Genomic DNA, 16,878 nt, shown 5'->3' on the forward strand with positions numbered 1-16,878 from the left:
GGAGCAAGACTTTATAGGCCGTCAAGAAAAGTAGCCCTAGGAAGCAGGAAGCCCCAGAAAGCCAGCATACAGCAGATCTATCCACTGTGAGGATTAGTGCCATGGTGTAACTCATCATGAAATTCTCACCTCACTGGCACCCTTTGGGAGTGCGCTGCCAGGTAACACTCTCTCTATATGGGGCAGCCCTACTGTTTACATCCCCACGCCTAAAGCAGGGGAGGGGCAAGGAACTGGTGGAGGGAATTATCCTACTTGGATCCCTCCATGGTAACAAGATATTGGCTGCATTCCATTCTTGGGAAACTACAGGGGGAAATGATAGATCCAAAAACTTAACCGAAATCCCCCATAATAGTATTGCAGAGAAACTAAGATAAACTTGGAAACTCAATCATAGGTATGCTGAATCCTTAACAAGAAAGGATCCTAATCCTTAACGAGAGTAAGTGATTTCACATATGATAGCACAAAAGCTCTAAAAAGTAAGATCAGCTGCTTCTGACGGAAGACAGTAGTCAAATTTGGTTATATGAACATAATGGCATATAAAACCGGTTCTAAATTCATGATCTGTTGTAGTATACAAAGACAGATACAGTGGTTTAATTAAAGAATAACGAGGTCTCACATTTTCAACAACTGTCTCCAACTAATTGTCACCATTCTTATACTTTCCTTCCTTGGGACAGAGAAGCTCCTGTAATCCCTGATGAACCAATTTCAACAAAAATTATAATGACTAATTCTAAATACTAAATCTTTACTAACATAAATCAGTAATTTTAATTGATTATATGAACAAATGAGCTGGCAGATTTGAGTGGATAGTTACTGTGGGTGGTTGCTGCAGATAAGCTGCTGTGCATGATAAATTCTCCTCAGGTAGCGCAACTGCAGCCTGGAGGACACATACACACAACCTGCCACAGCATCTCTCACGCATTATACAAGCAAGAAAACTTACTTTTGAGTTGCAATACACAGTTTATGAACACACTTCTGTGGAGTTCAGCTGCAATGTGTCTCTGAGGTAAGTCTTGATTAATAACAGTGATTTTAAAAAATTACAGACCATAAGAATGTACATAAATCTCTGCTATTGTCTGCTAAACTATAAGACATTTTCAACTATATATATCACTCATAACTCTACAAAGTCAGACATTTAAAGCTTCCAGGTATCTAGAAAACTTTGTTAGGAATCAAAAATTCATGAGAAATTGTGGTCAATAATACAACTCTCTCTGCTGAAATAGTCAATAATTAAAAAACCAGAAGGACATGCCCCTGCATGAGAAGGGAAGTCACTTCATTCTGATCATCCCCCTCCTCTGAGCAAGAGATAAGGAATATGTTTTTCTTGACATTCTCACAAAAATAGTTCTACCCATGGTTTGAGCTACAAGATTTGCCCACCGGAAGTAAAAAAGTGCATTAAGAATATATACAATGTACTGGAAGCCATACACACCTTTTCTGAGGCTAAGCAGATAAGGCATTAACATGATGCTATAAAACTACTTACTCATCTGGTCTGTACTTGCTTTGTATCATGACATTACCACAGCATTATACAAACATAATGCTCTACCCGTGGAAGACATGAGAGGCAAAACACAAACTATGAAGAAGTGCATCCTGTAGAAAAGCCCAAAATGACATGTGAGAATCTAACACAAAAAGGAATCAACTAAAAATGTGTGCATAAAATATGTGCCCATCAATAGGTTTACACAGTCAGCATCCCTCCTCTTCCTTCAACAGAAGGGAACAAACTACAGAAAGTTGCTACTGAATGCAAACAACATGAAAAAGCTATTAAAATACATTATGCTCCCTCTTCAAAACCACATTATCTTTTTCCTAGTCTAATGAAGAATATTGTACTGTACTTAAATAACACTTCTAAAAACATCTCAGACAACTATTAATATATTCATTCAAAACCAAAAGCTGTTACAGGAAAGCAAACACGAGAACTAAACTGCAAATGCCACTGAACTTGTTTCCATTAGACAATACAACCATGACCAATATTCTTTAGAGATTTGCTATAGTAATTTATTAATTTATTAGGGTCTGATGCAAAACCTATTAAAGTCAGTAGAAAGACATGTTTTGAAAAGGCCTTGAATTACATACATGGGAGTGCTGAGCCATATCAACCTGCTCACAAGTTTTGTATCAGCAAACACTAATAAACTAAATTACCACACAAAGAGATAGCAGTCATCGGTATATCTGATTTTTCTGTACTGAGACACAGTAGTAACATTGTCTATTTTTCTGAATCATATTTTGAAGATGCTTTCTGGTACTTAAATAAATTTCTGCAGCTTTCTGTTTGCCTGTCTGGTTACATTCATGGCACTTGTTGCTTTACTGGAAGAGCATCTTGTAAACCCTGGAGGAAGCAATGGAAATAGTACCCCTAAACATCATAAGCTTCTAAACCCTATATTTTTCTAACTACAAAACATTCAAATGTCTGTATACCACAAGTGAAACAGAAGGAGTGACTCCAGGAACGTGTCTGCTATTGGAGAAACAAAAGGTAGCGTTAGGCTGTATGATTAAAGGCCAGTCACAGCGAACACACAGACCGAGGGAGCGAGGAGCAGACGAACCCCAGTGACCTCATCAGCGAGAACTGGAGCACGCTGAGAATCAGCTGCTCCTAAGATGATGAAGGAGAATGATTACAGCAGCATCCCTGTGTGAAACCCACTAAGATGAGTCAGGAAAAGCAGCTCTCCCTTGAAAACTAAAGGGTTGTTGCCTAGGACTTAACTGGTTTCAGAGAGAAACCATTTTGGAATATAAAGATTTTCTTTGTTAACAGTGGGTTTTGTGTCTTTTTGAGATGGTATCACATCTTCTGCCTCTCCTTTAGCATAAAGCCATTGCAGTGCAGTAGCAAGGAATGCTCTAAGGCTTTGTAGAAAGTAGTAGCAGCAGGGATATAGTACACCACTCCCCTAGTTCACGTACGGTTCAGTCATCTGCCACAAGACATGGACTTACAAGAAAAGATAAAGAAAAAACTGGTTCAAACAGATACAGTCCTGCTCTCCACTAGTAAAGCTGAAACTGGTTTTCTTAAAATACAATTGCTTAAAATTTGGCTACAACTAAATATTTAAAGGTCCTTTACAGTTTGATCCTGGTCTTCAGTCTGATGCTCATGCAACAGTTTTCCTACTACCTACTATCACCCGTCCCCAATAAGCTTATTGTGCTTCTGAGTGTGTCTACGTACAGTGACTAAAAGTCAAAACTTGAAAACAAAAAGGATACGTCACTTAAACACACAATTATATATGTACATTTAGATAGAAAAATGTATCTACAGTGTTATATTTAAACATTACACACTACAGTTAAATGAAGTTAGGAATACACAGTCTTTCCCCTACAGCAATACATTGATTTAAAAGTGTCAATAAGAAAACAGATTTGTTGACTTTTTTTGTTTTGAATACTGGAATACAGGCAGAATTTGATGATCTCATCCAACTGAAATAGACAAATATGATGTCATTCTAGTTGAAAATGAGAGAAAAAAAAATCCATCTGCTGAATTATACGTTCAAGATAACTGTAACAGTTTTGTTCGTTATTCTGAACTTCTGAAACTAATGCTTGTTTTTTTCAGTGAGCAACAGAAAATTTGTGGGCTAGCTGGAAGCTGATCTCAGCTTTCCTGGCTACTATCCAAAGTTAAACAAACAGACAAAAATTCTGAAAGAGTGAGTTGTACTAAAGTGTGAAAAATTATAAATGCCCACATCAGTTTCTTTACCTTCATCCTTCCACTAGCATTTGCAATCTGTGAACAAAAGTAGGAAAGCTTTCTCCTTCTTCACAATGACATGTGAGAACCGAGATGCTTACCCAAAGGAGCTGAAACACTGAATTAGAAAAGTTGCTTAAAAAACAAACACAAGAAAAATAATAGTTCAGCCGTTGCCTTGCTGACAGGTGAGATAATGACCGTTTCTGGTACTACAGAGAACTCGCAGATAGGCTGGCATTTCAATGGAAGGAAAAACCACACCAGTCCATCTGGTTCCCTTAAAACAAAAGCCTCTTGGGTTCATGACCAACATTTCAGTCAGCCTTTGAGTAAGAAAGAGCAACAACAAATCATATGGGGATTTACTGACAGGTGTCAGAAACAAGGGTGACTGTTTTAGAAAAGGTTATATAAAAATTCTTTCAGTACTGTACTTTATAATATATGTGAAAATACTATCTGCAAACTTAAAACAAAGTCACCTTCTCAGAATGGATTCCTATGACCAGAGCACACACCCTAATCCAATTACCATTTAAGCACTGTGGACACTCTTCCAGTTCAAGTAAGAAGTGTGCACCCCCTCCTGTATTCCTGCTACTTACTACAGCAAATTGAAGGAAGTTTACTTGCAAAACACTTAACCACCAAATGCAGAATTTTGTAATACAGTTTTAAAGCATCTTACTCAAAGATTAGGTCAGCAGTTTTCTAGCAAAAGCTCAGAACCTCTAAACATGACTGCAAATAATACATTATTAAATATACAGTTCTGGTTCACTGGCCGGTATTACAAACAGGGGGACTAACAGTGACTTCAAAAGACTCTGAATCAGACTTCAAGGCTGTAATATTCTTCTTAATATTATGTAATTGCAAGACAGAAGTCTTCAGACTTCTACAGACAAATCATAGAAGTGGAAAGTAATTCACTCTTGAAATGGTTGACGTTTCATTTTTGCAGTTTAGATATTCACCCATTATCTACCAGACTATAAAATGTAAATTGGTACATATCACAAAAACTCCAGCATGGTTTTGTGTTTGTTTTTTTTTTTTCTTTACATATATATATACAGATTAGAGAGAGGCACATTCTTTGTTAGAAATCAGCATGAAATTCTTCTGTAGGAACTTGAACACTTCCTTTCACAGAAATTTTGCCATGAAACTATGCTCTTCATATAAGGCGGTCATATTTAGTTAAACAAAACACTCCATTTGCATAAAATTAGAGCTGCACCTAGTTTAAGATGTATTTTCAAAATACATGTGCCATAAATGCTGTTACAGAAAGATAAGCAAGATACTTCTTTTACAGCCTAGAGAAAGACAATTAGTTTTGACATTCTATTAGAAATTAGTAAGAGCACAAAAGGAATTTGTAACTGTTAGCCGCAAATGATCTAGCTATTCTAACAGTGTGTTCAGTGCAAAGAACTTCTTACAGTAACATCACAAAGGAACACCAGCTCTTTCAAAAGAACTCTAAAAATTGTTGCTCATTGCTTAGACTGGCAAACAGCCAATATATTCACAATTGGCAACAGAGTCGAGAGTATTACAATATTATTGCTGCTACTGTAATGAAAAGAAATGAGGTTGTGATGATAAATTTTCACGTTTAGCTGGAGGGAAATCTGCTTCACCTTCCCAAGTATATTACTTCTTAGCTTTGTCATGATTTCCAGGATAATGAACAACAGACAGAAGTTTTTCTCCTACAGAAATGGTGGATAGTAAAACAGAGGTTGAAATTAGCTGGCTTTGGGTTAGTTGGTTAAAAACGTGTGTATCAGTTCAACTTGAGCCAAGCCGCCTTGGTTTGTACTAGCTATCTGTAAAGGCTGACTGAATGAGATTCCTTTCATCATACAGGCATTGCTTCCTTTGCTGCAATAGTAAAGGCACGCTTTGACAGCCAGGATAGCTTCAGCTGACAGACAGCTCCTGGGTAACTGAAAGGGAATGATAGTTTGACAGGAAACATCCTTTATTTCTCCAGACAGACACTGTTCTTGAACCAACCAGCTATTATCTGTAAAAGAAGAACAAGTTTTATCATTAGGATATTTAACACCATGTCCGAAACCTACAGAAAACGCTACTTTTATCTACAGGACAACATGGACTTTCTTTCCACATGCAACGTTAGGGGAAATTTCCTTCCTGATCTTTCCAGTCATAGACAAAGAAAAAGGAAAAGTAATTTACAAATGCTTCTTTAGCAGTCATTTAAAGATGGAGAGACCCACAGCTTTGCTTCAGAACTATAGGTATATATACAGTACATCTTATTTAAATGCAATGGATCTGCAATTTGTCCTATATGCTCTTAAGAGGATATTAAAATTTATTCTGAGATATGCAAGCAAAACTCCTTAAATTAATGGGCTGCTATACCCTTGTATCTGAGGTCCAATAGTAAGGTATCTGCCGTAAATGCAGAAAACTGCAGGTAAGTTATGGCACTTCCAAACAGAAGCGTTGGTTTTACAAGTGGGTTGCTGCAATTTAGCAATGCGCAGGCTGACTGTTACGACAGAACTTGAGTTTCACATTTATTTAAATATTTAAGAGTATGCGAACTGAAAAATGAACTGCACAATAAATGTACCTAGCTCACTGCACTGTACTCTGCATTTTACTGTAAGTGAGATGGATGAAGTGCTCTTTTTGGCATTTTTCAGAAAATTCCTAAAAGTTGGCTCTAGAATTTATGAGCTTGAAATGACTTGTTGAGTTTAGGTTGCTTACATTCTCCAGTTTTACTAACCCTTAAAGATATCACATATATCTTTACTTCAACAATGTTTGGAGATTCTGTAGGCCAAAAAGTGTGCTGACTCTCCTGGAAATAGTCTATTTGTACTCCAAAAGCACAAACTGGGAGGAGAAACTACTTTAAATCATGAGGCATATAAACAAATTGCAGTGCCTGTACAGTATTTGTTGACTGCTTTTAAAAGCAATCAATTTAATTAAGCTACCACATGGACACTTTGAAAGCTGGCCAAGAAAAGACGAGTCAAAAGATGAAGAGATGTTTACTTTCACATCAGTTTAACTTTATCTACAAGCAGAGATAACTATTAACAAGTATTTATCATTGTAAAAGCCAATATGGCATGTAAATTCAGCTAGAGAACAATTACTAAAAATCAGTAGAATTTTAAAATCCAGCAGCATTTCTAAAAATAAATGTTTTCCAGTGCAGTGCAACAACTGAGTGAACAGAACTGAAATATGTTCTTTCTATGCTTTCAAAAATCTATTGAAGGTGCAAATGATGCAATTTCAACATCAAAAGCTTGACACAGAAACTAAAGAAAATTACATTCTAGGCTCTTCTTTTTTTAAAACTGTTCAGCTAAGCTTTCCTCTGCTCTATACTGGCTTAGTGGGTAACTTGTTCACTTCCTCCAAGAGGTAACAGCTCTCTGTACCATGCATCACTTGCTTTAGGGTGCCTAGGCTCTAACAGGAAATGTGTTTATAAAGTTCAGAAATTTCTCACGGAGCCTGAGTGCTAAGTGTCCTCCCTTCACCGACAAGAACACTAGTTTTACGGTTTTACTTAGGCACATAGCACCCGCTATAGGATACTTTCTAGAAGTATTGACATTCCAGTGAGATAAAAAAATTTTCTCCTAGAGTTTAATGTATTAAAGCAAATGAATCACACTTTAATAACTCAACAACCAGGAAAAACTCTTTCAATACATAAAGAATGTGAAAAAAATATGGGTTATTTTGTATATTGGCTTTCATATAGTACTTCCAAGGGCACAAATAGATGCTGCCTTTTGGGTAAAGCTAGACCACTGGAAAGCACTGTCTCCAAACACCCACTAATGGCCATCCTGTGCAAGAAGGCATTCCAGATAACCTTGCTATTTTTGTACTGAAAAGAATTTTAGGGAACACTCAGACAGACCAGTCTGTTATGGGCATAGTAATCCCCAGCGTAAGGATGGCAACAATGGCTAGAATTAAACCTCTTCAGTCACACACCATGTAAACATATTCCATGTCCTCTTTTAGAATACTTAAAAGAGTTGAGAGAGATTAATTTAGGCTCAGGAAACCTCCACAACATGAAGTAATGTTTCCATTATTCCAATATAATAATGATATCCCCATTTCACAGTAACCAAGGTACACAGTGACTGAAAGAATTGCCCAAGGTCACACAGGAAGTCAGCAAAAGTACTTGCAAGAAAGGCCAATCATTTCTGCTTCCTTGACATACCATAATTTACCTCTTACATAAGAAAGTGTGCCTTATTATATTCAAGTGGAAACATGCAAATATCAATTATAACAAAATAGGTTCAAAGTAGTTAGGTATAAATGCACCTCAAATACTTTCTGGAAGAGACAAAAGCAAAAAAAAAGGAATGTCATCCAGGAATATGCTTTGGCTTCACAGTGAGCTTTCTCCCAGCAACAGACAGTAGAGCTGGGATAAGCTGTTCATAGAGACAGTGGAGAGGGCAAGCATATAAGGAGCAAAAAGCTCAACTGTTCTGGGATCAGTACCTTTGCAAGCCCTCACTGGCAGCTTCTTCCAAGAAAGTTTAAAAAAAAAAAAAGCATCATGTATTAATTCAAGCAAAAAGCAGCCTATCAGGTGGGTTTTTCTAATCTTCCCACTCCAAATGTTAAATGTATAAACTCTAAATAACATGCATTGCATCACAAGGTCAAATGGGAACACCAGACTGGGAGGGACATTTTGATTCATCAGACTGACACCCCCTGTGTTACAGGCACATCATGATAGAACCCACTTTGTATCTTACCTACTCCCATTCAACTGATAAAACAACACAAACATTTTACCTTCTGCTGTGATAAACCAGGAATTGGGTGCTTCTTCATTCAGTTTTGAATCTGGAGGAAGAGTCAACTTTAATACAAACTGAATTGTCTGGCCAGGAGCTACAGTTAGAGAAGGAAGTTGAACGTTTGGTGCAGATTTAGGCAGTTTTGGAAGGTTTGTTGTTTTATCCTTTTGCACAGGCAGGTTGTCTGGAACATCACATGCTTCTGGATTCAGGATAGGCAACTACCAGTAGAAATCAAACAAAATATTTATTTTTATTTGTACTGAAAGCAAATAGGCTTTCACAATACAATCGCAGTTTCAAAGCTGACATGGACTAGGAAAACTAACACATGATAATGTGGGTATTGGACTAAAACTTTCTGACAAAGTGCAATGATACTACAGTGACAAATAAAAAGGGAAGGACAACATTATTTCTTAAAATGAAAAAGATAAAAACCTGATTAACCCAAATAAAAATAATATTTGCTATTAAAATCATAAAATCCACAATGACTTTAGAGTATCTGCTACTTAGAGTGTGCTTTAATTTAAAATTTTAACAGTTGCATTCTATTTTTACTTTAAATAAAACATATAGGTATTTTCTTTTAATCTGGTGGTAAACCACATGCTTTGGTAATAAAATCCAAGATTTTAACCCTGCAGATTGCACAGTAAAGTAAAGGATAATTTCCCAGAAAAGCCACCAACATGTTATATGATATGAAAATTTAAACAGGCATTAAGATCGTGTACTATTAAATGCAAGAAACATACAAGAAGACAGTCGGACTATTATGTCATATATGTATATACATATGAAAACTTTAAAACATAGTGACACTTTAAGATGGACAGGAGCACAAATTTGTTTTGCCTTCATGGTTATAAGCAAATACAGCAGTGCTCAATTATGACAGTCGTTTGATTTGACAACTTGGAAGCCCACTATATATCCACCTTCATTAAGTGACCTCCCAAAATCATCTTGGTGAACTATTTCAACTTCCACTTGTTACAAAGGGAGTTGGCAAGTGTTCATGAAATGCTTTTCATACTGAAAAACTATGCCATATTTTTTAATAACTCATGTTTCTGTATTGTTCTTTTCTAGGGGATCATCACCTTCTGTTTTCATGCAAAAGTTGCCTTTCCAAAGACTAAGGCTTTCAACAACTGTGCTAACAGGCAATGTTTATTTGCCAGATCATCACAAAACATTCTGTGACTATAACTACCGTACCCAAAATGTTTATTAGCTATATGATTTTTATACCACTTGCCAAAGTCTGTAATAGTAATTCATATCAAGAAACACCACTATCAGCCTGTTTAACAAGTATTACTTGCCATGGAAAGAATTTTTGTGTCCAAATCCAGCACTTTAATCTGATGATTATTTGTATCTGCAACATACATCAAGCGGCCATTTTCTTCAACACACAAACCTCCCGGTTCATTAAATGTTGACTGTGTAAAGCTGGAACCAATAACATTGCTTGCTTCTCCTGTGCCTGCCAGGGTAGCACAGTTCTTCATCTTAGGATCTACAACCTTAATCTAAGATAAACAAAGACATAAAAAACCTTCTCTGAAGAAGACCCACCAGGATTTCAAAGTTCTGCATTATCTTATGCCCCATGTTTTCAGAAGCCAGCACCAACTCTGAGTACCTTAGCTACCAAGTGTGTGTCCTAGAAGCTAAATTATCATACCTACCAAATAACACCTCCCATCTTCCACCTCTCCATCCCCTATTGGACTTCACTTCTTCCTTTGGTCTTCATTCAGTGGTCTCATAATTTCGAAGGCACCTACCCCTCTAGTATAAAAGTATGCCGAATGGCTTGTTTTTCTGATCTTTGTTGCCTTTCTGGAAACATTTGCAAAATAGAAAGAGCACAGCAAAACTGGCAGACTAACTTCCATATAATTTTTTTGCTAAAAATAGATGAGGGTTTTCTTTTCTTAAAGTAACAGCAAAAAAAGTTTATGTTTTATACAATACCTGAAACAAAATTTCATTTGCCACATACATTTCAATAAGCATTTAGTGTTACACTCTGTTCTTCAAATTAAAACAAATTACTTTTTAATCAATGTACAGTTAACCTTCTAGACATGAAAGTTTATACAATATCACATAAGAACAATCATGCAAAACAATCTCTCTTATCTCAGAGTTCCATGGAGGCAACCCAAAATACTTCTCAAAACTTGGGTGGCTTTTTATCATAGAATCATAGAATGTTTAGGGTTGGAAGGGACCACTAGTGGTCATCTAGTCCAACCCCCCTGCAGTAAGCAGGGACACTGCTAACTAGATCAGATTGCTCAGAGCCCCGTCCAACCTGGCCTTGAATGTTTCCAGGGATGGGGCCTCCACTACCTCTTTGGGCAACCTGTTCCAGTGTTTCACCACCCTCATTGTAAAAAATTTCTTCCTCTTCTTCTTTCTTTCCCTTTTAAGGGAAAAGCAAGTCCTCTTGCTCTCCCGGTTTTATCAAACCTGCAGTATTCCTGATTAAGCACTCTTAGCTCTTTTGCTGTAGTTCAGCATGTCTGGGAAGATATAAGGAAAGGGTCTTTAGTCTGAATTGTAACTTGGCACTCTAAATTCACCCTTCCCCAAGGGACCACCATATCAACACAGCAGCATGTGACACTAAAACAATTGTAAAGAGAAGGACCCAGTAAAGGCAGGAAGAAAAGAAAAAGAACCCACAAAGGAACTCGTATCATTTGTTTCCTGAGCTTAACCAAACCAAGCACAATCTCTGTATGTTCCTAAAATAACCCTTCGTAGTAGTAAAAATTGCAAAGCCTGTATATATCAAGATACTATAAGCTTACCTTATGATTATAGGAATCTGCCACATAGAGTAGTTTTCTTTTCTTGTCCCATGTTACTCCTAAGGGATGTTGCAGCTTTGCATTTATGCCCGCTCCATCCACATCACCAAAGGCAAACAAATTCTGAAAAAGTATTTTATTAAATTAATACATTTAATTCTTCAAAGCTGACATGAATTTAAATGATTGTAATTAAATGGAAATTCACTGGCTTAAAAAAATTAAAAAATAAAGACAATTTCAAAACAAGGATACTGAAAACTGGGAAGTATGGATGCTCACCATGGAAATGGAAACTCTCACATTTACGTTATCAGCATGAATCCATCTGGCTTTAATGACCACACAATGCTGAATCAAGTTGGCCATTTTAAAAATAAGTGAAGTAATTTGTTATCTGAGGACCAACAATTTGCACTACAACCTGAGCGTCACAACCGGCACACATTTGCATTCCAAGCAGTGAAGTTAAGAAATTGATGGCCACGGAAACTGATTTACCCTCTCACCCCAAAAGTGGTTCCTCCAGGTCAGGCTTGAGGAATATTAGTAGGGCAGTGTGGGGAAGTTTGAAGTGATTACCAATGGATCTCTCTCTCCTCCTACAAGGTGCTTCACTGCTCCGTCTTTCAGAGAGATGGTTCGCACAGTGCTGCTCTCACTGTCTGCTACAAAAAGGCAGTTCCACGGTTCCTCGGAAGCCAGAGAGAGACCTGAAGGCTGTGCAAAGCCTGCCTTATGCGGGTATGCATTGTTTCTGTTCTCTTCATTTCCACTCCCAGCGAATCGAAGGCAGACTCCCTTCTTTAAATCACTAAAGGAAAATAGTACCCAAGTTCAAGAATGAGATTGAAATACTTCAGGCATTATGCATAAACAGAAGCTACAGGAGAAGCACTTGTGAGTTATAAAACCAACTGTACTGCAGCACAAGGAATCATTCAATGCCTTTGTGCTAACTTTTATTTCACCTCAGTTTATCAATCATCACTAGACAATTCAGCAAATGAAATGAAAAGTAGCATTCAATTATACAGACATACCCTACCAAGTCACAGGTTTATAGCAAAAGTAGTGTATTTCATTTCAACTAACAATCGTGGAAAATGCAGCTAGACTTTAAAGGACACACACCTTTTAAGTCTGAACAGAGGCAGGAAGCTTCAAGCTAAGTACAGCTTGAGAAAAAATATTTTTTGTGTAATTTGATTATCTCTCTCTTTGGGGTTTGAAAGCTGTTTATCAAGACAAGCAGCAATTTCACATGACTCTTGTTACGGCTGCTTACCTTCCCTTTGGTAGTCTTCCACCTTCCAACATCAGTGCCCACACCTGATGGGTGCCTGCCATTGCTATCCATAAAACGTCGTCTTCCTGGGTCCCGGAAACTTTTAAAAATGGATGTATAAAAACAGATTAAAAAAATATCTTTGAGAATGTTTTATAAAACAAAGAAATCAACAAACCAACCGTGTCATCCCCCCTACTCCAGCTCACCTTCTGCTATGGACTGAAAAAAAAAGAAAAACCAGAGAAAAAGGAGAGAGAATGTCTTTCATCTACCAAGATCTCTGCTATTTTTCTTCTGCACTCCTCCCAAGGATATAAATATAGTGGTTTTAATATCCTTACCTGGTAAAGGCAATACTTCAAATAGGATTTGGTCTTTGCAACACTTCACATTGGGTCCACATTTCACCTGTTATTTTTGGATTCATACTGGCCAACAAATATGCACATATCTTTGCTAAGCATGGGTTTTGGGGGGCTGGGTAGAGGTGGGTGGGTTTTTTTTTTACTAAGCCAGTGACAAACTTAGATATTAAAAAAAAATACTGGCAATTGTATACAGGTTTTGAGAGAAATAATAAGAGCAGTACCTTTGTTACGTACAGAGTACATAATGTTTTTAAGATAAGGGTAACTGATGCTTGGGTGTCATGTCGAGTTACGCTCTGGAGAGCACAACTGCTGCTTATTCAAAGATTAGATGCGATGTGGGCAATTACTCATTTCTCCCTGCACTAACCATCCAGTTTCCAAGTTGTACACCCTATGCCCTATTACATGTGGTATCACAAATGTGTAATCTCAAAGTACAACACCGCTATTCACCAATCCGAATCTACAAAATTACAAAGCTTGCCCAGACAAAACTTCACAAATAAAGCGATACAAATGGAAAAACATCTAAGTGCTCTATAGCTTTAAACATATCACATTACAGCATAAGAAAGCACGCATGAAGTGGTGAAAGACCATTTAAAAAAACCCCAAAAAACCCAAAAGCAAAAGAAAGTTACTATCTTAGTCTTTTCTGAAAATTTTAAGGAACAGAAAGTTGACACTTAAAAATCACATTAAAATGGGGACACTTATCTGTACTGGTCTATAGACATTGTATACAACTGTCCTGTCTAGTTGGAGACAACAGTAAAGTGCATCAGGTATTGGAATAACTATTAGCCAGTCACGGAGACAACAGTAAAATGTTTTTCTACATGAATGCATCAGGTATTGGAATAACTATTAGCCAGTCAACAGAAAAATACCTTCAAATGGCTCACAGAAACTTGTTATTCACACGAGCTTATAAAACACTATGCATCTCATAGCTGTTTCTGCAAACAATCTAATGGATACTGCCCTCCTCATTCTGGAGTTTCAGAATGAAAGCAATTATATACAAAATGCTTGCAAGCATTTTAAACCTGAGAAGTTAATCTAAATCAATCTTCCTAAAATGAAATTATCACTATTCCCCCAACTGGGATCCTGCTGTTGTTCTTCTAATCCTAAACCCTTCTTACATTACACGCTGCAAGAGGGAAAAAAAAGCATCCTTCTGTCTCCAGAATCAATTTCCTCATACTGTGAGCCCTCTTCAGAGCAGCACTGGTATGATTTTAATGCACTTTATCTTCAGTCTTTTCTATTTCTTGGATCAAGATACAAGTTTTCAAGACTGTGATCAAAGGAACTCTGCTGACTCTCTCCTGCATCTCCACATGGCTCCATGTTTTGACGCAGACTAGAGTTCCAAGAATAAAAGTCAAACTTCCAAAGCACCTAAAAGCTTTTAATTAAGCAGGAAGGCTTACAAAATGAGTTGCAAAAAGCATGTTTTATGAGTCACCAGAGATGCTCCAAAAGTACTGGCAACGCCAAAAACACCCCAATAAAAAAATGACAAAACCCTACAAAATAACCTTTGATTAGAGCTTGTTTCTAAGAGATTTAAATTGAAAAAAAAAATGCCCTATGAATTCATTTCACTACTTCCAATAGAGCACATGTTCAATTTCAGGATTTCATGTTTCCATGAAGCGTATCTTGCACTTTTCAGACGCTACTATTCTGAGTGGCCCAGAATGAACAATGCTAAAATCACTTGTCAGTTCAGAAAGCGAGTTTTTTATCTTGCTATACTGTGCAGTTCATTTTGAGGCATCTCAAAAAGTGCTTTGTTAATTATTTAATATTCACTTCATCCACCAGTGAAATGAAGCAGTAAGACTAGAACTGAGCACTTTAGAAAAATCTATTCCAGTCTTCATCTATCCAATGCTCTAATTCCAGTACTCTAATTCCACCCACTGAAAACTCCCTTGTGACAGCTATACATTGAAAAACTGAAAAGATTTCTTACTCTAATTCTGCACACTGAAAGGGTTATCAAATATGAGACACAGGGAAAAAGTATCAATATTAATTTCAAATTTTACTGAATATGTAAAATCCACAGAGAGAAGATCCTTTCTTCAATTAGAGAACAAGATAGGAAAAATAAATAAGAGCTCCATAAACATCATAAATTTTAATGCCACTTAAATATTTTCTACTGGACGGTGATTAGAACAAAGAGAATGGATGCATGCATGGCAACAGCACAGGCATACTGAATTGTGGGAAATATGTCAGAACTTAAAAAAAAAAACCACAAAAAAACCCCAAAGCAGAAAGGTAAACCCAATGCCCATAGTTGCACAGCTAAGGTATTTTATCACACAATGGTCCTGACACTACAGAGCTTAATACTTTATGTTCTAAAACAAAAGACAGAAAAACCTCTTCACTGAGGATAGCACAATTTGAGGACATGTCACCACTGTCATCCTTGTGCTGTTCTCGCAGGAGAAGGGGGCCAGGGAGAAGCAGCATGGTAAAATTATGGTAATGCCATCATTATCATAACTGCTTATCATCCTTGAACAGAAAGAATTTATTTTTAAATAATTTATTATAAAACAACATAAAAGAACAAAGCAATTCTTTTGCAGTTATTCAATTAAGCACCACATTCCAACCTATCTTGAGCTGTTTTAAAAATCCAGTGCAGTTTCTCCTTATTAGGGTATATGCTTCCTTATCTTTAGTGCTGCCTGTATCAAAGCAAAGTATGGCTTGCAAATGTGATACACTTATCTTGTAAAGATTCACTAAGAATGACCTAGAGCTCTGAATGCACTGGCACTCCGCATTATACAATGCTTCAGTTACCAAACGATGATTCAGTTCCTGAGTCTGCCTCTGCTGCGTATCTCTTTTTTAAGAAATCACAGTCCTGTTTGTACACATACACAACTTCAAACAGTTCAGTAATACTGCTGACCATTAACTGTGAGTCAATCTGAACACAGAAAAGACTTTATTTTGTAAGAGTCAACAACAATATCTGTTTGAAGAGATTCCATTCCCAGGACTACCCACACTTCCAGCTTCCCTGTCTGGGGACTGCATACTTACTTCCAGTCTGGGAATTAAAAGCCTGGGAATCAAAGTCACATTTTGTGGCTGGCACCGCTGACATTTTCTAAATAGATTGAAGTTTGAAAATATTATTCTTGTCTACTAATTTTATCTTTAAAAAAAAATAACAAGGAAGAATTCTGTCGGTACACTCATTCTCTGCAAAAACATGAGAGGCAAAAAGGGCTATACAATACGCCCTCCAGCTTACAGATAGGCATGCCGCCTATGTCCACACGTGAATGCAAGTCTCGTCTTCACTTAAGTCAGTGGAAGTTTAGCAAATTAAATCCAAATCTGACTGACAGAACAACTAGAGAATTATCGTTCTTCAGTGAGACAGAGATAGCAAAGCCCCACAGGAATGCTCTAGCATTGTAAGTCTGGACTGTTACAAGTACACATCATCCTTTTCAGGAGTAAAAATTAATTTTCTTCTTTTTTTTCCTGTGCTAACTGGCACTCTTCCACATAGTGTTGCATCATGCAAACAGCATATACCCTTTATGAAACAAAATGCTTCTGGAATTTTCCTCCTTAGTTAACATACCTGCCCTCTCATCGAAGGAAATCCTTGGACACAGACACGAAGGCGATGTCATACAACGGGACATAATAGGGGCTAAAAATGGTGACTTTAATG

General features: G+C 37.1%; 1 protein-coding gene across 1 annotated transcript in view; it reads right to left on the reverse strand.

Moving 5' to 3' along the window:
* Window positions 1–4,811: 4,811 nt before the first annotated feature.
* The window catches only part of NHLRC2 (NHL repeat containing 2), a gene marked incomplete at its 5' end in the record, with an annotated part of 29,524 nt that continues 17,457 nt past the window's right edge, over window positions 4,812–16,878 (reverse strand). Inside the window, 6 exons of the mRNA XM_035891504.1 lie at window positions 4,812–5,837; window positions 8,645–8,870; window positions 9,984–10,193; window positions 11,487–11,609; window positions 12,069–12,300; window positions 12,775–12,874. Coding sequence (XP_035747397.1) covers window positions 5,572–5,837; window positions 8,645–8,870; window positions 9,984–10,193; window positions 11,487–11,609; window positions 12,069–12,300; window positions 12,775–12,874 — 1,157 coding nt within the window. The remainder of the gene's footprint in view (window positions 5,838–8,644; window positions 8,871–9,983; window positions 10,194–11,486; window positions 11,610–12,068; window positions 12,301–12,774; window positions 12,875–16,878) is intronic.

Source organism: Egretta garzetta, unplaced genomic scaffold (assembly GCF_000687185.1).
Source record: "Egretta garzetta isolate BGI_Z169 unplaced genomic scaffold, ASM68718v1 scaffold273, whole genome shotgun sequence".
NCBI lineage: Eukaryota > Metazoa > Chordata > Aves > Pelecaniformes > Ardeidae > Egretta > Egretta garzetta.